This window comes from Diceros bicornis, chromosome 14, assembly GCF_020826845.1.
Source record: "Diceros bicornis minor isolate mBicDic1 chromosome 14, mDicBic1.mat.cur, whole genome shotgun sequence".
Lineage (NCBI taxonomy): Eukaryota > Metazoa > Chordata > Mammalia > Perissodactyla > Rhinocerotidae > Diceros > Diceros bicornis.
The window spans coordinates 42636648-42660582 of record NC_080753.1 but is presented as its reverse complement, the minus strand read 5'-3'; the positions used below and the strand labels follow the sequence as shown (position 1 = coordinate 42660582).

At 40.6% G+C, this 23935-nt stretch overlaps 1 protein-coding gene across 1 annotated transcript in view; it reads left to right on the top strand.

Annotated features, from left to right (window-relative positions):
• SCGN (secretagogin, EF-hand calcium binding protein) overlaps window positions 1-23935 on the top strand; it is a 37793-nt gene that overhangs the window by 824 nt on the left and 13034 nt on the right. Inside the window, exons 2-7 of the mRNA XM_058555130.1 lie at window positions 254-324; window positions 3485-3577; window positions 6381-6470; window positions 10352-10408; window positions 10830-10907; window positions 19900-19955. Of these exons, the coding sequence (XP_058411113.1) occupies window positions 254-324; window positions 3485-3577; window positions 6381-6470; window positions 10352-10408; window positions 10830-10907; window positions 19900-19955 (445 nt within the window). The remainder of the gene's footprint in view (window positions 1-253; window positions 325-3484; window positions 3578-6380; window positions 6471-10351; window positions 10409-10829; window positions 10908-19899; window positions 19956-23935) is intronic.

The window sequence follows — 23935 nt, the reverse complement described above, 5'->3', positions numbered from 1 at the left end:
TGTATTTAATAGCTTTCCTTTTCCAATATTCATATAAACCCAGCACAAAGCATTTACTCTTGAATATGTGTTTACTATTCAAATCCATGTTTTCTGGAGGCAGATGTTCACACTTAGTTATTGGAATAGCAAAGAATAGTATCCAAGGGGATTTTATAAATTACGAGATTAAAAACAAATTTAGATAAATACTAAATGTCACGTTATTCTATATATATGTGACTATTATTTATGCATATCTTCTTGTATTTAGAAAAAGGTTACATAGAAGAGAAGGAGCTTGATGTTTTCTTTCACCACATGTTGACGAAATTGGGTACTGATGTAAGTACTTGTGCCACTAAGCATTAATTTGTGTGTCTCAGTGAAATACAAGCAGCGTTCAAGTCTTATGTTGATTTGTACCTATTAATCCCATCTGACCGCTTTTCTTCCTTGCATGCATGTAGGTTTTCTCCCTCTCCTAGCAACATGAAGGGATTTAGGCAGGTTTTATAAGAGGTACAACTGTAGCATTAGACGTGCTGGTCACTTACTTTCAGTATAACATCTGTCATCCACTCAGAGATCCTAACTGTAGATTGAAACAACTCAGTTTTGAACGTCTCCTTGGTTATGTCTCTGCTAATGGGTTTAAACCTGAAGATAAGGCAGTTCACTTTGCTCAAAAAGGTGGAAAAGATGTTAAGGGCTTTAAGGTTCTGGGCATTTAATGCATTTGATACCCCTTTGAGAGCAAATCACAAACAAACCATTTAAAATCATTTTTTCCATTATTCGCTTTATTAGAGGAGGTTACAGATTTCTTAGGGAATGACAAACCAGAAAATACCCAACATACCCAGAGCCCAGGTATAAATGTAAACCAATCTATCCAGCGTCCATGTCCCTCCCTGAGGGTAAATCCGGCCTTGAGAGATGTAGATTAACTTTTGAAGATCCCTGTACCAACACAGAGGAAAAACACACACAGAGACAGCAGCCTGGGGATGGGAGAATCTGGTAAAGACTCCATCAGGGGCTGAAGGGAAAGGAGAGTAGCTCTGGAAACAGTCGAATTTAGAATGAATTGTGAAGACAGCTTAACCTCAGATACAACTGTTTACATGGAAGAATATTGGAGCACATCACACTTTCATGTAGGAGCCCAGTGAGGAGGACAAGGAGCTCTGCACCACCAAGGAGAGCTCCAGGAGGCTATTTTGACAAGGGGGGGTGAGGGGAACAGCCAACTCAGAATAAAAGAGGCTGCCATCTGCCTCCAACAGCCACACAGACCTCTTGGTCTCTGTCTGTCTGCCTCTCACTAGGTATTTTAGTACCTTTGGAGTCTGCTTAAGATCTTGCATTTTAAAGCACCCTAAGTCAGTTTGCCTCTCCTTTCACCCTCTGTCCCTCCAGGAACAATGACTACCTGTTGCAGAGGGGATTATAATATAATCAGGCCAGTCCTGCTGAGCTATGGCAGCAGCCCCAGGTACCTCTCCTCAGCACTTGGCTAAGGAGAGAGCTTTTGGAGCCAAGGCGATAAACTGTTTAAACTGTTACCCAGAAATGGTATCATCTGCCATTGTTCCTTTTCAAAATGCTGAGGCATTACCCTGGGGAGTATGGTTACAGGGACTTTCACTAAGCACTCCATGCTACCTGGACAACCGTGATTAAGGAAACTATTCCTAATTCTGGGCTTTTTCGCTGCTGAGAATGAGTAGGCCCTAAGCATGTCCTTAACAAGAGTGCAGGACTTCCAAAGTGGAAGCCTTTTAAGCCGAGAGACAGTCACTATTTGTGACAGCTACTTTTAATCAGCGATGCCCTAGCGAGTACAGAACCAGCAGCAAGGAGCCCTCCGTGACCAGGCAGCACCTCACTCTGGTGTTTAGGAGTGGCAAGCATTTCTTCAGAGGTCTGAATAGCTCTACTCTCCTCTCCTGATTAGCAGGTCACAGAGACCTCAGAAGAAGGAACTTTAAGGTTTCTAACAGAAAGCTGCCTGCTCATCAATCTTGGAGAGCAACCAGCCTGCTTGTAATTACCTGCTCCTCAAAGCCTCTGTGGGGATTGACTTAATGGAACCATCAGCCGCTCTTTCTGCTGTTTCTGTTACTCACCCACCCCCTTGCCCACCTTTTTCTTTTCAAATGCTCAGAATTGGTTTCTGAACTGGGTCTAGATCTAGCCAGCCCATTGCAGAGCATTGCTTTCTGTGGCTGTGTATACATTCTTCATGTACAGATTGTAGCACATCCTGGGGTTCTTTCAATGCTTCAAGATGGTAAGCGCCCTACTGGAGCCTAGAGTCTCAGACAAGGTGGGCAGGATTGGTGCTGATAGAAATTACAACAGAGGGAGCCCTAGGCTCTTTTGCTTTAGGTCCAAGGAATAGTCATGGTCTTTGGGGTTAGAGGTCTGAGAGGACAGAAGTCAAGGTTCTGTGCCTTCAAACTGAAAGTGGCATGTAGAATCTGGCTATGTCTTCTTTGGCTTCACATTTATTTACTTTGAAGTCTAATTTTTCATCAACATGGCCTATGTTAGTTAACTTCTTTTGGCAATGCCTAGCTCACCATAAAGAATCAGTTATTCATTCCACAGACACTGTATTTTAGAGATACAGAAATGACTGCTATCCTGGCAGAACCCATGCACCCAAACACGCCCGCGTGCGTGCACACGCACGCGCACACACACACACACACACTATGATGCCCAGACCAGAGAGGCTAGTCTCTTTGTATTTAGTGGAGTGTCATATGAGGAAGTCTAGTTGGCAGGGATAATGTGGTAGTACTAGAGACGATGAATTTAGCATGATTGATCGAGTCTGGAGTCTTCAGCAGAATTCATTCTCCGTTGTTGATCACATATGTCATCTTTCTTTACAATAACCCTGCAGTTCACTGATGAAGAACAATTTAATGTGTAGAAAAGGTTGTACATGGGAAGGAGATGTGACATCTTTGGCAATTCAACAATTATTACTTTCATTTCCTCCTTAATTGTATTCCCCTTCTAATTATTTTTTCCTCAGTGAGTCTAAGGAGAAGATTAAGAGAATGAGCTATGGCAACCTGGGGGCCTAGAAGAAGTGGACTTTTCACTTAAAAATAGATCAAAACCTCTAAGTTCTTGGGAAGAAAGTCTGTATGTTCATTATAACATAGTCTTTTGTCACAACAAAGCATATAATGATGTTAGAATTCATTCTTTCAACACTCTAGTCTCTAAGCTTCTCTTCATTCATATTATAGGAGCTCACTAGCTATGTCTTACCTAGACAAGATTCTAGTGGTTGTTTGCTCAAGAAATTTCCATCACTGTTCTCTCTTCTACAACACGGTAGGCTCACTTTAAATGGCTAAGTGACCTGCTTTCCAGGTTAGACTAACATAATTATCAGGCTGTATGCTCTGAATATTTGATATCCTAACTACATTTTTGGAATCCCAGTGGCTTTAATGTCGTTCTCTCTGGCCTATTGTAGGATGCGGTCATGGAAGAAAATGTGCAGAAGGTGAAACAGCAATTTATGGCCACCCACGATGTCTCTAAAGATGGTCGCATACAGATGAAAGAGGTACCTTTCAGGACTGTACCTTTCTTGACTGTGCCTTCATGGGCGATAATTTCCTTTGAAAGATAATGAAAATCTTACATTTGATTGGGAAATTAGAACGCTCTGCAAGGCAGTTGGCCTAGATAGCATTTTTGAAGTAATCACTTCTCCTTTTTCATCTGCTTAGTAATAAAGAGTGTATGATTCTTTTATCATTTTATTTAGGTCAATCAATATTTACACTTTAATATTTGGGAAATTGATATGCTGGAGGCCTTTCAATTACTTGATCTAATATTTGTCTCTTGCACAGTGTCCTGTTCAAATTCAACTTATAAAAAATTCCTTATAAAAAATGGACATGTTCACCAGGAGACTGCCTTTTCAGAAAACTAATAAACTAAACCCTAGATATATGAGTGTAGCTGTTTCCCAAATTTTTACTGAAAGGCAAAAATTATATGTGTAACCAACAACTTGCACTATAACTGCTGTAAAAGTATCAAAGTGTCAATTAATGGAAAAGTAAGTGCAAGGATCAAGCTGGAAATAGCAAACTATTCATGACAACATGTTCATGGCTGTATTCTCTAGCCCCTAGAACGGAGCGTAGCATATAGTGGTGCTCAATAAATATTTGTAGACTTAATAAATGAATTAATGAAACATGGTAAATAATTGAAAACTATGTCATTATCTTACTAATAACAGGCAGACTTTCCTGAAGCAATTGGGAACTTGGCAACAACCTTGACATCCATGCCAACTATTTTGTCATGGAGTCCTGCAAATGAGCATAATTGAGGTTGTCTGTAGACAAGCTGATGGTGTAGGACCATGTCAGTCCCCAGGCACCTTGAAACTTCAGGAGTCTCTGAGTTTAAAGAGTAGCAAGGTCTCCCCTACCTTCTTCTGCTATACCATTGACTATTTCACTTACTCCAATTACAAGTAAGTCATGACATAAAAATCAGCCCACATTGACACATTTTAGACATTTTAGTCAAAAGTAAGCTGGAGAAAGAGTTACAACTTGGAGCTAAAGTGAGGCTTGGGGTCTATCTGTGTATTTGATTTGTTCAGGGCCCCTCTGTGCCACTCCAATCAAAATTGAAAGCAGAGTGGGTTTTAAAGACTTAGGACCAGTGAATTACATTTTAATTTGGTTTCTTAGCCTGTGCTATCCCTATGTGAAAAAACACTGCTTAGTCCTGAAGAGCAGTTCCCAGTTCCAGTTGACCTTGTGTGGGTGGGTAGAAAAAGCATAAAGTCAACATGGTGGAATATCAAATCTTGGGCAAGCTACTTAATCTCTCTGAGCCTCAATTACACCATCTTCATCAACATGGCAGTTATGATTTATTAAATGTTTAATATGTACCAGGGACTTTGCTAAATAGTTTATAAATAGTACATCATTTTACTTTTAGTCTTCACATAAGCACCAGAATATAAATACTATTATCCCCATTTTACAAATGAGGAAACTGAGGCAGAGAGATACCAATTAAATTGTCCAAGATCAAATAATAGGTGAATAACGGAGAAGGAATTTGGATCCACTCTAAAGACTATCACTTATGCACTGCACTGTGCTTCCTCCCATTAGTAAAAGGAGGTATTTATACTTACCCAAAGGATTGGTGTGAGAATTTAATGAGATGATAAATGAAAAGCACGTTGCCAGTGCCTGCCACACAGTAGATACTCAATATATGATAGCTATTATTCACATGATGTATCCTTGAGCTGACCCACATCCAATTAGAGAATATGAATAGGAGTGTGGGCTAATCATGCCTAGCACCTACCAAAAGCATTTGCTCTGGACTCATTCCCTGGCATTGTACAAGACGCTGAGAGAACTACCTGGTTATAGAAGAAATGGCTATTGTTTACGGGGGACAACTCAGAAAGAAGACAATATACACTGCAATACCCCAGGTTTGGCAATGAACCCAGCCAAACATGCCTATGTGCTGAAGCAAGTGTTATAACCACGCAGGAGAATAAAACGTTACCTTTGTTCATGAGAGCGAGTGAAGTAAACCAATAGAACTGGTGCTCATATAGAAAGCTAGATGGTTGAATTTATGACAGGTGACCCAACCATTATAGTATCATATAGACACTAATAATACAAAAGAATATAAACCATAGCCAACACTCAAGAATTAAGCCAGACAGCAATCATTTCTGCTCTTGCATATGGCACTGAAGTGATTCATATATTCAGCATCTCACCAGCATAGCATAGTAGTTAAAAGTGTGGGCTTAAAGTCCTGACTCCACCACTTAACTACATAACTATGGCAAGTTCCTTATCTCTGGGTAGCCCAGTTTCCTTAACTAATAAATAATAACAATGGTGTGTTGTGTACCCTATAGGTTGTTAGGATTAAATGAGTTAGCATATGTAAGCATCTAGAAAAACTCATGGCACGTGTAAGAATTATTTGCTATTTTTATTTTCTATTATTATTATAGAGTTAAACTAATATAATATTGGAGGTTCTAGAATAGTGTCTAGAACATATTAAGTACTAACAAATTTATTATTAAATAATGATGATGATAATAATAATAATTTTGGATTGTAAGCTTATGGAAGGCAGATACACATAGTGTTTCATGTCTAATAAGGGTGTAATACTTTTTGAAAGAATCAGTGAATCATAAATGATAATCAAGGGCACAGAACTGCAAGTTGGGCTCTCCATCCTGAGAGAGCCAAGATCTTCTGCCCTATAATATGTTCCACCACGCCTTTTACCCAGAGAGCACCGGCAATGTCACTGACTGCTATTTCTCCCCATTTCCTTAGCTTGCCAGCATGTTCTTGTCCGAGGATGAAAACTTTCTTCTGCTCTTTCGCCAGGAAACCCCCTTGGACAGCAGTGTGGAGTTTATGCAGGTAAGTGTTTGGTTGTGTCTCTGCGGAGGATGAAGGTTGAGAAGAGTCACCTTCTGTGGCTGCCACCACTTCTGCCCAGTCCCCAAGGGAGAGCTGCCCACAGAGGATGAGACCAAGCAAAGAATCCCTTGGCGATGAGCAGGGACTTTGGCCCCCAGCCCTAGTGTACTCTCTCAGTGGGCTGACCTAGGCTGCTCCTGAGCTGACAAACTCCTTCAGCCTGGGCAGGGGGAGGGCTTGGACAAAGGGCCAGGCAGATACTACGCTGAGGAATGTAATGGGAGGCTCGGGCACGGGACCGTGGAGACTGGAGGGCACATTTCCCATCTAGAGCCGGTAGCCCTGTGGAGCTCTAGTGAACTGCTGCCTCTTAAAAATGCTGTCGACATCTAGACTCCGTGTGAAACTACTTATTTTTAAATATTGGCAACTAATTCTAGTTCTGAAGGCACAGTACAATCAAAACACAACTTATTAGAGTGCCGATCCAGCCAGCAGGCCTTCTGTTTGCAATCATTGCACTTGAGTAAAAGCTAAAGGCAGAATCCTTTTATCTCTTCTTTTAGCCTCTAGGTGTTAACTGTCTGTTGGTGAAAAAAGGCCAGGGAAGGGCAGAGCAGGGTTTCTCCAAGGCCAGAGTGTCAGATTAAAACAGCTACTGCATCCAGGACACCATTCCTGAAACAGTTATCAAATCCCTATTTAGGAGATAATAACTTAGCACCCTTTTGCATGACTTTATTTACCTTCTGGCCAAGTGGAAGTCATGTAAAATTGAGCAAGCACGTGCATAGTCAATTCACAAAAGAAATGTGAATATATAATAAATATATGCTGGTAATCAAAGAAATGCAAATTAAAAACAACTAATTTTTACCAAAGTGGTAAAGATTTTAAGAAGATCAACAAAAATATGCAGTGCTGGCAAGGAAGCACTGAGATTGTCGCTCATGCTCTCTTGGTAGGCATGCACATTGGATAATTTTCTGGAAAACTATTTTGCAAAAATGTAATCAAGATCCTTTAAAATTTCCTTATCAGGAGTTAGTTAAAAAAAATCTTTATCCTTTGCCTTAATAATTCTATTTCTCCAGGCATCTATCTTAAGGATGGAATCAGAGATGTAGACGAGTTTTCTGCACAATGATGTTCATTAAGTGTTGCTTATGGTTACTTATAGTTATAATTGAAAATAACAAATTGCTAACAATGAAAGGAAAATTAGGTAAATTATAATACATTCATACGATTCCTTTATTCCACAAATACTTATAAGCACCTGCAATATGCTCATATTCTTCTCCGCACTGGAGGTTCATGAGAGAAAAGCCCCATTGTGAAATATTATGCATCACTAAAGATCAAGTTTTCAAAGAATATCTAATAACATGGAGGAAATGCATTATAATATTAAGCGACAAAATTGTATATGCATTAGGATCTTAATTTTGTTTAAAAAATTATTCATCCTAACACCTGCATAAATAAGACAATAGGTAAATACATACAAGATAAATATTGCTTGTTTTTAAGTGTTAAGATTTCAGATGATTTTCATATTCTTCGTATTTTTGTATTTTCCGATTGTGTGTAGAATCATAATTATTCACAAATAATTTTAAATGACATTTTCAAAATAATTTTAATTGAGTTTAAAAATGCCCACAAAACAATTTTAAATAAAAATAGTAAACAGACCACCCAAGTGGATAGACAATATGACCTCCAATTCAGTTTTGTCATGTTTATAATAGAAACACGATGGAAAGGAAACAAATAGAAATAATAAGCAACTATCTCTGGGGTAGGGATTCCTGGAGATTACAGTTTTCTTCTTTTTGTCTTTCATTAATTTTGTACAATGAATATGATTTACTTTTATAATCAGAAAAAAAGTATTAGAATGTTAGGCCTTGTGTAGCCTTGAATAATCTTGAGAAATGGGAAAAGGAAATGGCATTATGGAGGCTTCCTTTTTTTTTTAACTTATTCCATTTTTTCCTCCTTCCTTTTAGTTTGTCAATTTCTTCTGTAAACAAAAGCTTTCCCTTTCTCCACACAATTAAGAAAAAATATTACTTTGGATTCTCAAATTCTTTTTTTAAATTAAATTTGTTATAACCTATTACAATCCTATATATTTTAAGAAATTCCAAGTTAATGTCATTACATTCCCTCTGAACCACAGGACCTTACAACGCTTTGATCCTAACATACACCTATCAGCTCACATGCCATTATTGTCCAGGGTATTAGTTCCATCTTGTCTTCTTTAGCCCCACAAATTTTATTCAGTCAAGATTTGTTTCAATTTGCCTACACTTCCCATTGTCTTTGTGCACCATTCCTTTTTGTATCTTAGATTTTCCTTCTTTGTGTTCCTCCTCCTTCCTAGAGTACACCCTTTACTAAGGGTCTGCTGGTAATAAACAATTTTTGTTTGCCCAGAAGTCTCTTTATCTTGCTTGTATTCCTTAAAGACAGGCAGGCATAGTATTTACATAAAAATCTTTGGCCCTCCAATGGCTCAGTTGTAGTAAAATTATAAAAAAATTTAGATGGAAAATGTTTGGAGAATAGCATGAAAAAAGCATGTAAAAATGTTTTTATTATTTGAAATTCTCATTCCTAGTTTTGGTACACTCACACCATAAAAGTTAGAATAGAAATCACATTTAACTAGATGATTTTATAAGTCTGGTTAAATTCAGGCAGGAATGTTGGTGACCAGGACTGAAAGAGGTGAAGCTTCTGAACGCTTCTCACTAAATATCAGCATCAGCATCAGCTTCTCCCACTGTCCCTGCAGGGTGTTCAGGCAGGGCCCTGACTGTGCTCTAGAATTAAGGTCCCTGCAGTTGGTGACACAGGTAACCCAATCTACATCAAAGGAAAATCTGTCAATTAAAAAAATGCTTAGTACTACTTTTTCATTTTGTATGCAAGTTAGTGAACTTGCTAATTTATGAGGCTTGTGCGTGGAAGAACCAGAGGAGGTCAAAATCTCACTACTTACTAAAGAAAGCACTTCAGTGTTTCCTTGAAAATGTTCAGCTGTTCTGTCTTCCAGTTTAGTAATTGTGTCTTCAGCTGGATAAATGCTGTCCTCAAACCAACGAAGGGGTTGGCTCATCACCGGGAATTATCAGAGATGTTTCATTCCCTTTACCCAGAGCCAAGGCCACACAGGCAGGATTCTTTAGGGGCCTTTTCTGCAGCACAGTCTATTTTGGAGAAGTCCATGCTTTCAACAAGGTTATTGCTATTTGGGGTTTTAGTCTTCTGCAGGTGCCTCTGTTTGACTTTCCACCTTGCGTGGGCCCCAGGGTTTGTCTCCTGTCTCCCCTGCGTGCGTTTTCTGAGAAAGCTGCAGCTAAGTTGTCAGAGATTGGCAGATGTACCTGGGACAGACTTTGGTTTCAGTCATACATGACTTCTCTGGGTTTATGCTTTCCTACTAAGTCTGGCCTCTTAGAAGTCCTCTCACCTTCTTGCCAGCAGAGCTGTATATTTAAAGAGTTGTCTTGAGAGTATTCTGCATTTTTAGGAATTTAGTACAGAGAACGTTTCTTAGTTTGCCATATTGTCCCAAATGGAAGTCCATTGCTTCACAGCCTTCCATTTGGAGCTTTCCAAAAGATCCCTTTCAGTGAGTGCACTGTGGTCCTCCTACATGGCTCCAAGTAAATGCAGTGATTCACTTCTAGTAAGTTCTGCCCAAACAATTGCTGTCACCAAAGAAAGCCTAAAGCTCCCTCTGCAAAGTCTTATTTGCACCCTTTTAAGTACTGTTTTCAGATGCTGAACCATACTAGACAGCAGCGTAAGTCAAGCCCAAATTATTTGGGGATAAATGGATTCATGGCTTTCGTGTATTTCAGATTTGGCGCAAATACGATGCTGACAGCAGTGGCTTTATATCGGCTGCTGAACTTCGTGTAAGTGTTGCTGGGAACTGTCTCTGGGTGAAGGGTGGTTTTTTCATCACTGGGAATTTGATATATGTGTATCATGAGTTTGATTTCTATGTTTCCAAGAAAAATGGATATATATTTGCTACTTTTAAAAAAATACTTATTTGTGTTTAGAGGTTTAGAAAGTGCTGGTGACATTGTTCTCTCTGGGAAAGAGACATAATTGAAGATTTTTGACGCTTTTTTAATGCCTAGATCTATTCTCTGGGTTCCAAGAACTCCCTTTAAATAGCATCAGTTCTTTTTTCTTGGATTTATGGCTTGCTAAAGCATTTTATTTCCTTTTTGAAACAAACAAACCACAATCCTTAAAATAAGGCCTCTTGAGATATTTGTGGTTTATTTACTCACTACATAAAATGTAACTCTTCTCTTGGTCTCACAGAACTTTCTCCAAGACCTCTTCCTCCACCACAAAAAGACCATTTCTGAGGCGAAGCTGGATGAATATACTGGCACCATGGTAAGTTGCTGAGCAATGTGATCTCCTTGGGGGCAGCTTTCCTGCTGCCTCCCCAGGGCCCAGAAACAGTGTCTGGCACACGGTAAGTACTCAATAAGTGTTCGCAGACTAAATGAATGCATGAGAAAACCTCATCTATGGAAAACATCGGCTAAAATGAAGCTGCTTTAGCCTCTCTCTGGACGAGACTGCACGTATTTAAGACAGAAAGCTGTTCAGCTGTCCTTGGGGAGACCTGGAAAGTCCAGTCAACATTAGGTCAATAAGCACCAGGCTAATAACCTCAATGCTAATCAAAGTCACACAGAAGCAAGTCAACAGGGACTTAGACAACCTGGACCAAACATACGGGAGCCACCTCTCACCATGGAGGACGATTCTACGCATTTAGTGCGTTGATTTGGAGCAGTTGAGAGTCAGATAGATGGCAGATGTCCGTCCCACCTCTGCCACTTGTTTGCTACGACTTTGGGAAATTGTCAAGCCTCTCAACGTTATTTATTTTACCCATAAAATGGGGATTAATAGTACTGAGTTACTGTGAAGGCAAAGTGAGCTGATGTATATGAAGCACTTCACAGAGTGTCTAGGACACAATGAATGCTCAAAACATGTTAGCTCGTATTGTGGTGGTTCCTATGGTCCCTGTTGTCATTATTTCCCTTGGCTCTCATGGCATCCTGTCCTAAATGACCCTGAGATTATTTCAGTGTCAAAGCTCCCTGGAAAGTGGTGGAGTAGGAGAAGTTGCCTTTGGGGGACTCATCTTCATAATCTGTTTCAGTACCTAACTTGATGCATTTCTCCCAGTACTAATCAACAATTGCTATTGAATGTGATCTGCCTTCTTTCTCTACTTTTTGCCTCTCCCAAGCCCCTTCCCATCCTCAGATGTGTGCTTCATCCCAATCAAACTCTGTAGGTTTCTTAATCAATAAGAAATCAAAAAATATCTGGTAAATGCTTAATTACTTATAGAATTGTTATATATATTATATAAAAAGTTTTTGAGCAGACTTACCTTACTGAACTTTCTGGTGAATAGTTGGGGATACACATCACCTAAAAGAGCTTGCAGGTTCCTGTTAAAATGTGTACCACTAGGTTGATCTATTTAGGCCTTTAACTGATGTTTTCCAATACTGTATTATTTCTAACAACTTCTCTACAGTGTTGGTGTTGTTCATGCTATTTTATATATCTGATGGTTGAGGCTTAGAAAGGGTAAGTGACTGAGTCATCACCAATTTGAATTCTTAAACTCATTTTAAAGGTCAGATAACTGGGAAAAGTTAAGTTACTGAGCCAAAGGCACCAGTTGAACTAGAAGCTGAACTCTCCTGGTTTTCAGCTCTGGACCCTTCCCGGCTCTCACTCTGTACTCTGACTACTCTGAATGCTGCCCCCTGTCAAGGGCATCTGCCCTGAGAAGGGAGAAAGTGCTCGTGACCATGATAACTTGGAAACAGCCTGGAAAGGAGCCAAGCCGATGCCAAGGACAGAATCAAACCCCAGGCCAGGATCTCAATCAAGGAAATAATTTGGCTTCTTACTATGTTGATCTGTTTTAATAGCAGGCAAAATGATGTTTGAAATCCTGAGTAAATATACGCTCAGCACCAAAATGTGAAGTGGGAAATCCCCTTGAAGCAGGAAGCAGTTTCCCAGCTACAGGGAAATCTCTAGGTTCCTTCTGACCTAAGTTCCAGTGAAACTCTGATAGAATCAATAATATGAAAAAGGAAATTAGACTGAAACTGCCTGGGGGAGAGAATAACAAGGAGATTATTCTTCCAGTTGAGCATTTTTTCAACATTGATTTGACATTTTGTTAGCACTGGCTGTTGTTATCTAGATTTTATTAACTTATAAAACAAGCACTACACAATGAAATACTTGCATTTAGGAACTCCAGCATGTTTCCAGTATTTCTTTGAATACCTTTGACTCTCAGGGGCTTCCTTCCACCTCCAACTATAATATTAAATCACTATTTCTGACTTCTTAACATAGCTTAGTTATTTTTCCTTACTTTTTTTCTCCTGGTTCTTGCTCATCCTTCAAGATTCAGTTAGACATCAACTTGCTCTGGAAAATTTTCCATAACCTTCTTCCATAGTGAATCCAAGTACCTCTCCTCTGTGCCCCTATAGTTCCTTGTGCATATCATTGTCTTGACATCATAGTCATCAATTTAATTCATTCCACAAATATTCATTAAATACCTGCTATGCCCCCGGCACTGTTCTAGTCATTGGGGAGTCAACAGCGAGCAAAACAGACAAAGGAGAGACTGACAATGATGATAAACATAATAAATAATAAATTATATTGCATGATAGAGGGTAATGAGTGTCATGGAAAAAATGAAAAAGTAGAACAAGGCAAGGGATGGCAATGCCAGCGGGAGAGCTAGGATGGGGTAAAGGGAGAAGGTGTAATTTTCAGCAAGGTGGTCAGGGTAGGCCCTTTGAGAAGGTGAGATCTGAAGAAGGACCAAGGGTGCAGCAAGCACGAAGCCCCTGGGGCAACGGTGTGCCTGGGATTTTCGAGAACAGGAAGAAACCAGTCTGGCTGGAACAGAGTAAGCAAGGATGATACTAAAGAGGAACCAGACCCTGTCAGGCTTTTTGGGCTATTGTGAGAACTCGGTTTTAGTCTGAGTGAGATGGAGAGCCACTAGAGGGTCTGAAGCAGAGGATGCCACGATCTGGTCACTGTGTTGATTGAGAAGAGCCTGAAACGGGCAAGGAGGGAATCAGGAAGACCTGCCAAGAGGCCATTGCTGCCATCCAGGGAGAGAGGGTGGCAGCTTGGATCAGAGTGGGGAAGTAGAAGAGATGAGAATATATTTTGGTATAGGAAGATATATTTTGAAGATGGAATCAATAGGATTTCTTTCTTTCTTTTTTTTTTTTTTTTGAGGAAGATTAGCCCTGAGCTAACATCCATGCCAATCCTCCTCTTTTTGCTGAGGAAGATTGGCCCTGGGCCAGCATCTGTGCCCATCTTCCTCTACTTTATATGTGGGATGCCTGCCTGATGAATCAACTGGGAGTCAAAGGCTACACAGACGTTATTTGTTTATGGATCTTGTATTCTACTAGCCTGTGACTCAAAGGACAGGGCAGCATCTTATCACACAGGGCCTGGCACACAGTAGGCCACTTAATGCAAATTGTCTGAAATGAGTTTTCAGTTGTTACCTAATAGCCAGCTAAGAATAAACCATGACGATGAAAGTAAAGTTTGCCTTTGAGACCCTTGCGCCTCTCTTGTCTGTGTTCCTTGTGACCCTCCACCTCCATTATGGCTCTTGCTCCCTCTTAGGGTGCCTGGTAGATTGCATATGGCACATTTCAGCATTTTGCACAGACCCAGGTTTCCTCAGCAGTGCTTTGTGTTTTGAAATTCTTTTTTTTTTTTTTAAACCAGGCCCTCCAGGGCAGAGCCAGAAAGGGGGCCTAGAGAGGCTGAGCTTGATCCTTTATGGCTCTCACTGGGGTCCTTCACCACAGAGAGAGTCAGCCAGAGGGATCCCCACCAGGCAGTGGGTGTGAGCTGTGCGGAGCCCAGGGGGCAGAGATAGACAAGGAGACTGGAGCCTAAGCTGATGATGAGAGGCAAGAGGAGCAGGAAAACCAGGACCCAGGCCTGGAGTGAGGGCTACAGCCAGAGGCAGCCGAGGAGACAGAGCAGAGCAAATCCAGAAAGGACAATCAGGGCAGAGCAAGCCTAGGACAAGTCCCTGTGGTTTGGAATTCACATCATTATGTTCCTTTTATTAGGCTGAGTCTGAGGTGCTTTTTCTGTGCCAAGAGGTAGGGTCTCAAAGTGACCTAGAACATCCCCTCCTTCATCAAAAACACTCACTCTCCTAATGCTTTTCTCTCAGTTTAAATTATGATCTGGTAAACTAGTTCACATAAATACGTGAGTTCATTCATTCAACTAACATTTAGGGAGAGCCTACCAAGGAAGATATGGTCCCTGACCTTATGGAGGCTCCCAATTGGGGAAAATTTGGTAAATGGGGGGAAGAGAGCAAAACTTCACTCTGGTCCCTCCCTTTCATCCCCTCTGTGCATATCACTGCCATAGACCAGTAAGTAGGAGTTGAGTTCAATTTTGCCTTCAGTCCTTAAATAGAGCAATCTCATCTCAAGATCCAATTGAAGAAATTTTTGAAAAGTTTTCCTGATTTTTCAAAAATAAGATGGATTATAATGAAGCAGCAACTCTAGAGCTTCAGCACAGTCAGGACAAGAAAAGGTAGGTGGACAGAGTTCAAGTTAAATTGTTTTAAGATGTCTTCTCAACTGAGTACACGTGGTATTTCATTTTCATTGAAACACAGTCAGCATTTATTCTAGTATTGAGCATTTTAATCATAATAACTGATTGTGCACTCTGTGCTGAGCCCTGTGCAAAGCATTTCTCAAACGTTTCATTTGATTCTCACAACAAGCTTATGAAATAAATATTTTTAATCCCCATTTTATAAATGAAAAAACTGAGGATTACAGACTTTAACAGGTCAAATATGGTAAGGGTGGAGTGGAAATTCAGACCCAAATCTATCTCCAAAGCCTATATTTTCAACCATAATATTCATGTCTGAAAGTCTAAATGTTACATTATTAAAAAGGAAACTTTCAAAAGAGAGAGCATAAAGCTCTACTGAGAGATGAAGAAGAGATGACAGTCCTCAGGAAGCAAGTGAAGAGCAAGGTGAGGACAATGCCAGGTTAGGAGATTAGGATTCTCTTAATATTTTTAAAGATAATACAGGAGCTCTGACAGCCACACAGAATTGATTACCTAGAAAACCTGATTTTTCTCCTCACGAAGTCCCTATATAATCCTAAGAACTGACAGCTTATTAAACACCAAATAAGAAACACATAGATGAAGGACAAGGAAAACAAGAAAGGGGTTTCCACAAAATTGTTCTGGAGAAGAGAGGAACATTCATTAAATTCAGGAAGGGAGGAGGTGAAGAAGAGTGAATTGTGGCTGCATAAAGCCCCAGAGGTCCCCTCATGCAAACAACCCATCATGAGGGATAGGAACAGGCCTGGGGGAGACACACAGACTGTTGAGAAAGTCAGTACTTGGCTGAAGAGAGAGGGTGCACATCACTCATCAGCCCAGCAGCCTCAGTTGCCCACAGCTCTTCTCTTCACAGCCTTCAGGTTTAAATGTAGGAATCTTCAGGCTGGCGGCTCTTACAATGGAATGCCCTGAGCTGAAGAAAATCTGTCAATATGCAATTTTTGATGGCTTTGCGCTTAGATCCAGAAGCTTAGAGTCCTGCAAAGTAGCTGAGGGGAATCAGAGTGGTCTTACCCAACTTTTGAGTATCTAGGTTGAGAACCATCCATTGACTTACACTGTTCTGTTATTCTGTGTCGGTTTCATTGCTAAAACCTTGTGGCTCTTCTGCTCACGTATGCTGCAGTTAAGCACTCATTTTTGTCCCAAATTGTCCCATGAAGATAGGTCCATGATCAATCAGACTCCAAGTGGCACCTCACTGGTTCTTTATGCACTGAGGTGATAGGTAAGTGCTGAGGAATCTGGTGAAAGGGTTTCCACCCAAAGATCTGAGTTTGACCACAAGACTAGACGAGTTTAATAAGATTTTGGCCAACCTATTTCTTTTTCTTCCTTAAATTATAGAGACAACTTATACTTTTCCAATGAATAGATTTGGGAACTGGACTATAGTGTGTGTGTGTTTTTTTTTAAGACTTTTTATATTTCCCTAGAGACCTTCTAGGACTTGAGCTCTAACTAAGTGATATACCAAGTGTGAAATCCCCTTACTGCTGCTTTAATGGCTTTTTATTGAGGAATGGACATAGTCATAGCAACACCGCATTAAAGATTTGGTTCCGAGGTTTAGCATCAAATGCTTTACTTAAGAGATGTAACCTACTAAATGAATTCAAATTGACCCAAATAAGGATTGGCACATTTGGAAGCTGTCTGAAGCATGAACAATGAATGAGTCAAGGCAGCACGTTCAATCAGAAAAGAAAAGTTGAGGTCTGCAGACCTTGTCTTATTCTAACTCCTAATTAATGTTCTGGACAAGGAAGGAAATACCTTGTTAACAAAATCCAACTGTGACATCTAATTGAGAGGTGCTACCAACACCCAGCAGGGGGAAAGATTAGCTATCTGAATAGAATATTATTAGATAATATTTAGCTTTTTAAAATGTAAGCTAATAGATATGGGAGATATTAAGTTCATGTACCTAATTAGAGTGTGGAACTTGAACTATTGTAAAACAACAAATTAAAATCTGAGGCTATAGCAGACAAGAAGACTTATATGAGGTTAAGCTTGTCCTCACCCTTTACCCTGGTCCTGGGTCTCATCTGTCAGGCCTGGATTAAAGTATCCAGGTTCCTAACCGCTTCCTTCCCTAGGTCTAGGTGTTCACCTCTCTGATCTAGGCCAACTTGAGCCCATGTCTGGATTGTGTGGAGATCTCTTCTCTTCTATGTCTACCCTCACTCTACTGGAGATCTCAACTAGTCCTATGGTTTTCAACACCAGCTAAAGATGACAATCCCCAATTTATATCTCTGAGTCAGGCCACTTCTCTGACCTTCTTGGATATACTTGGATGTATATCTCCACTTGGATGCCCCATATGCCTCTCAAACTTAGCATGTCCAAAATTAAATGAAATAACATAGAAAGTATTAGTCACTCTACAAATGGTCACAATTATAGTTTAAAAAATTAAGAAGCCATTATGTCCAAAACAAATATGCCAAACATTCAAAATTCACCAAAGGTTATATTTTTGAAGACAGACATGTTTATAATCAACCTTCTCAGTCACTGAGACCATGAACTATTAGCAGCCTACTCTTCCCTCTCATTTATATACTGGTCATTTTCAGATGCTGCTTCTTTTTCATAATCAAATTTTGGGAGGGAAAAACCCTGGTAAATTCATATAATTGGATTAGTGACCAGCTATTAATTTACTGTTTCAAAATGGCTTTTGGTGGAAGATACTCTTGTGCGGATTGCAGTGAACTTGCATAAGATACCGTGTTGTGGTGTGTGGGTGTTACCTAACTGGGTGTTCTGAATACCACTGTTTAGTAGCCAAACAGCATCCCTTGAGAAGATGCTGACCATCAGCTACTCGGTGGAGAAGTGCAAGGGCAGATGCCACTGAGATCCCTGGACCCCCAAGAACCCAGTTCTCCCATCAGCCACACTGGAACCTGCTCTGAAGGACTCTGTTTGCTGACTTTACCAGGAAAAGGGCTCAGCATCACTCTTATTCCCTTTCAACCACTTTGACAAGTCATGAAGTCATTGTTTAACTTTCAACCGAGATGCGATCTAGGGCCTCATTTAGTCAGTGGTTATCAAATCGTAGGGTTCCAAGAAACCCTTGGGTTCAGAGGCAATACTTCAGGAGTCAGAGGGAGCCTAGAGGATTAGGCTCCAGCCCATTCCCACCCGCTACTGGTGTAGCTCCATTTCTTTGTTTTATATATTCAAGCACCACACAAAATTTCATTTGAAAGTAGGGTTCTTCTGATAAGGAAGGTTTTAAATCATGGACATAATATAGCTGAAAAAGCTGCACCCAAAGGGATAATATGACTTGCCTAATGCCAAACAATGTCTGATTTCTGGTCTAGTGCAATAGGCATGTCCCAAGCTTCCTTCATTATGCATATTTCTTATAGTCACAGAGGTCCTAGTAAACTTGAAGAGCAGATACAAGGGAATGTGTGTATTATTCACCCACGTGTACACACACAGGGGTGGGAAAATTAAGCAAGTAATTGTTTTTTCTGATTCTGATTCTTAAGTGAACCCCATAGCCCATTTGCTAATGGGTAGAAGAATAATTTACCACACTGATGTTCAGTTCTTCCCCAAGATAATTTTCAGTGAAGGGCTTTTTTTCCCTTTGATTAAGGTTGCACAGCAATGGAGATGGGTCTTTCAAATGGAGTTACTACTTGCTTAAAGCTCAAGATAATCTAGCTCTCTATTAAGACAGAACCTCTTATCATGAATCAGAATAATTTAAATAGCCTCTTTGAGTAAGGCTAAGTATCTCTAAAAAGGAAAAGCTCAGCCTCGTAGATTTCTTAGTCATCTTCATCCAACCAAAACTCTTCTACAAAAATGACATCAAGGTGGGTAAGGACAGGAAAGTGGCCTATAGGACCTCATGGTGGAGGGGAAGAGTCGAGGTCCTTGGGCACAACGCTCTGACTGGTCTCCAGGGTGATGCCTCTTGATCACTCAGTTGCTGCTACCTTGGTATTCATGGTTGAGGTCTGTGATAAACTCAGAATCCATACTCTTAGCTTTTGCCAGTCCATCGCCAGTCCATCAGGAAGTATAGACTAATCCAGCAGCCATCCTTTAACTCTTGCTTGAAGCAGACCACTAATTCTCTGCCACATCCTCCTTCCAGTTTGCTGGCTCAGTGATCCACTCCTACCCTCTGTTCCAGCATCATCACATGCTGTCACAGCTAGCCCCATGGGAGGTTCATTGGCCATTAACTCAGCATCCAAACCCTTGGGTGCTCAGAGTGTCCTGGGAAAGCTAACCCACAGCAACTCTCTCCGCTCGGTGTTGTCCTTCCTGAACTAATGCTCTTCTCCCTCTGAGATCCCCTTTCCAGCAGAGTTAGGTCACTCTTTCTGCCTACTTTACTCTTCTATCTCTATCTTTCCTTCTTTTTCTTCCTACAATCCTGTGAGGCCTAGAGAGGACTGGCTTTCCCCTATGATATCTACTTTACTACTTTTGCCTTCACGGAAAGATGATATTTCTTCTATCCTCCAGAGGGAGTAGTCTATGAGTCATCCTTAGCCTATTTAGACAGACGTGTAACCAGAAGGGCAAAAGAGAAATGTGCTTTAATAACTTTCAAAATGAATTCCTGTTACAAGTATTTCTTACAATCATTTCTCTTTCTGCATTTCAGATGAAGATCTTTGACAAAAATAAAGATGGCCGGTTGGATCTTAATGACTTGGCCAGGTAAGCAGCCTGGAAATGGTGTCATAGATTCAGAAACACCTTCCTAGGGGTTTGATGACAGCACACACTTCTTTTTGAAAGGCAGAGATCCAGTCTCACCTGAAAGCCTGAAGGATAGGCATATCTTAGAGATAAACTGCAGTGCTTTTGACTCTTTTGAGGTAACAGATCACTTTGTGAAGATAATGAAAGCTCTTCCCCCCAAAATGTGCAGTGCACAAAACTTTCATAAAATTTTATAGATGGGTCATGGGCCAGCCTTGCCCTCAAAGTCCAGACATTCATACACTCACACAAGGACCCTATGACAGAAAAAGTCCCAAATCCCATTGACTGGCTCTGAGAATGCTAAGCAGTTAGTCCAGGACAGAGGACAACTGAGCCTGACTCCTGCTGCCCTCTCTGGTCTTTTGAGTGTTGGTGTATCCTCCATGGGGCACCAAGCACCCAAAGGCTTGGTGGAGGAGAAGATGACAGCAGAAGTGCCCCAGGATCCGCAAAAATGCTGTCTGTGAGTCTGGTGTTATGACACATGATGGGCATGTCAGCATGTTTTATCAAGGCTAGCTGACCCCCAAACAACCTTTGCTTGTCCATATAAAGAAAAAAGATATTTTGAACAGATGGACAGAGTTGAAATCATTGGATCCAGAATGCAGGGATATAACCCTTATGGGGGAGCAGCTATAATACTAGCCACCTCAGGATCAGGCTGGGTGGCAATTGTAGACTGGACAGTGATAGAGAGGGGACAGTTACAGGCTGAAGGGCAGAAGCAGGTATAGCTGGGAGTCAGGAAGCCCAAGGACTGAGGATGAATTTTCAATAACAGGGAGTTAACTTGGCAATGTCACAAGCAGATGTTAGTTTTGTCTTTTAGCAGATATTAACCTGAGTTCAGAATCACCAAATCCTGTACCAGCCACCTCCTCTCTTGACAGCTAGCTCTGCCAGTTCTTGAAGGGGATCTGCAAAAAGGGGACACACCATGAAGAATTTCTCCTCATTAGTGACCAGGACATTGACCCCAACACTCTACATAGTCTCCTATTCTAGGCCTCATAGGAACTGTGAGGCAGCCTGTGTGTTGTCCTGGGCTACTTTCTCCAGGGTCTTTATCCTAATTTTGGCCATTTTGATAGAGAAGAGGCACTGAGAGACCAGCCAGACTAGAGTGGGACAAGAGTGTTTCTCCCAAAGGCTTAGGACAGAAGGGATCTCAGCCCTGCAGTCTTGCCTCCATCCTCTGGGTCCCACTCACAGTTCTCACAGTTGGTTTAGCCAATCAAGGCAAGTGTTCCTCTCAAGTGGAGGTGAGTTCTAGCTACTCAGAGAGCTGTGTGAGAGAGCCATTCCTAACAAGAAGACCCGAAGCACCTAAAAGATTTACTCAAAAGATGGCAATCTGGATGAAAAGAAGAGTTTTTAATCTCATTGCTGCACCCACACACCTGGTACCCTGACTCAGTTTTGTACTCCTCAGAGGTAGTGAGAGTCAAGGAGTGTTGACTGCCCTCTAGAGGCTGGAGTGTCCACTATCAGTAAGTTGCTTTCTACTGTATCAGTCCCAACACTCTGTTTACTCCTGAAATAAAACCCATAGACAATATAACCTACCTATATACATAATGCTAAAATAGTTAATATAATGCACAAACTATAATACAGAAAGGAGACATCAAAGAAAAGTAGTTAATAATAAAATAACATGTATTTCAGTGTGTAGGTGAAGACATAATGAAGTGGTCAGTTGCTTGCACCTTAGTGTAGAATTACCGTGCATATGGCAGCTCAAACGTTGAGTGATACAAGTGTGGCCTTTAGGCAACTCGTGTGTGAGGAACTCAGTTGCTGTTGATATAATTTTATAAAATTATAAATAAGTCTTAGTAGAGTTCCAAATGAAACAAAGTACAATCATCCCTCAATTTACACAGCTCAGTATACTACGTGAAAAATTTACATAATTAGTAAATTACATACATCTTGAAAAAAATTCCTTGGATTTTTATGTAAATAGGAATTCAATTCTAAGCTGAAATAATCATAAGCAGGGTTTTTACATACATGAATGATCCACTGGACATTTGGAAAGTCAGATAAGACATGGGAATATTCTTTGTTCTGCGGAAATTTGCATGCAATGCAGGACATCTAGCATCCCTGGCCCCCATCTACAAAATGCCAGTCATATCCCCTCTATCACTGTGATAACCAAAAAGCCCCTCTGCAGATATCCAAACACTCCCTACCATGGTCCTACCTATATGCCTTAATCGCTGGAATAACTTCTCAAGCAGTGGAGTGTTATGTACATGGGAGGATTCAGTGAATAGTTGTGGACTAAAGAAGGAGTTAAAGTAGCACTGAACAGAGATGCAAAGCAGGAAAAGAGTTACTACATTATTTCAAAACCAATTTGATATGGAATATGAAAATGACAGGGCCGGCCCCATGGCTTAGTGGTTAAGTGAGCACGCTCCACTGCTGGCGGCTCGGGTTTGGATCCCGGGCGTGCACCGTCGCACTGCTTCTCTGGCCATGCTGAGGCCGAGTCCCCCATACAGCAACTAGAAGGACGTGCAGCTATGACATACAACTATCTACTGGGGCTTTCGGGGAAAATAAATAAATAAAATTATAAAAAAAAAAAAAAAAGAAAATGACAACTGGAGAGCCAGCCCTGATGGCCTAGTGGTTAAAGTTCGGTGTGCTCCGCTTCTGTGGCCCGGGTTCAGAAGCACACCACTTGTCTGTCAGTAGCCATGCTGTGGCAGCAGCTCACACAGAAGAACTAGAAGGACCTACAACTAGAATATACAACTATGTACTGTGGCTTTGGAGAGGGAAAAAAAGAGGGAGAGGAAGATTGGCAACAGATTAGTTAGCTCAGGGTGAATCTTTCCCAGACAAAAAAAAAAAAAAAAAATTACAAAAAAAAAGATAACTGGAGTAGGCAGAATAAAGATATCCATGTCCTAATTCCCAGAACCAGTCAATATTTTATTTACATGGCAAAGATGAATCAAGGTTGCAGATAGAATGAAGGTTGCTAATTAATAGACCTTAAAATAAAGAGATTATTCTGGATAGGTCCAGGTAGGTCCAATGTAATAAGAAGGGTCCTTTAAATGTAGAAGAAGGAGGCAGAAGATCAGAGTCACAGAGAGATTTGAAGATGTTACATTGCTGGCTTTGAAGTGGAGGAAGGGGCCATGAGCCAAAGAAAGCAGGCAAGGAAAAGGCAAGGAAACTGATTCTCTCCTAGAGCCTCCAGAAGGAATGCAGCCCTGTCAACACCTTGATGTTAGCCCAGTGAGATCCATTTCAGATTTCTAACTTCCAGTACTGTAAGATATTAATTTATGTTATTTTAAGCCACTAAGTATGTGGTAATTTGTTACAGCAGCAATGGGAAACTAACACAATGACAATAAGGTCTTAAAACATTTATAATGGGAATCTTCTCTCTCTGCTCCTGGCTGTGAAACGCAGCCCTATTACTCCACATACAAGCACCTCTCAAGTACACGTCCTCTGACTGGCAATGTGGTTAGACTGCTTGGTGCCAACAACTAGATAAGGACAGTATCCCAGGATGTTCTACCCTCTACTTGGCTCAGATTAATTCTCTCTACCCTGGGCATCCAGAAGAGCAAAATTTTCCAAATTGTTGTATGATACTTTTTTCTACCTTTCTCTCTATCTATCCATGATTATGGATAAAACATGAACCCAATGATTTGGTCTTTTGAAACTGACTGTATTCCATTGAAGTACAATTATAATTATACAGAAAAGAGGAATACATTTGCTTTCCAAAACAAAAACAAGATCAAATTTTTTATTAAGTATAATTTATATACCAAAAATTTACCCATTTAAAGTGTACAATTCAGTATATTTTAGTATATTCATAAGGTTGTTCAACCATTACCACTACTTAATTCCAGAACATTTTCATTATTCCAGAAAGATAC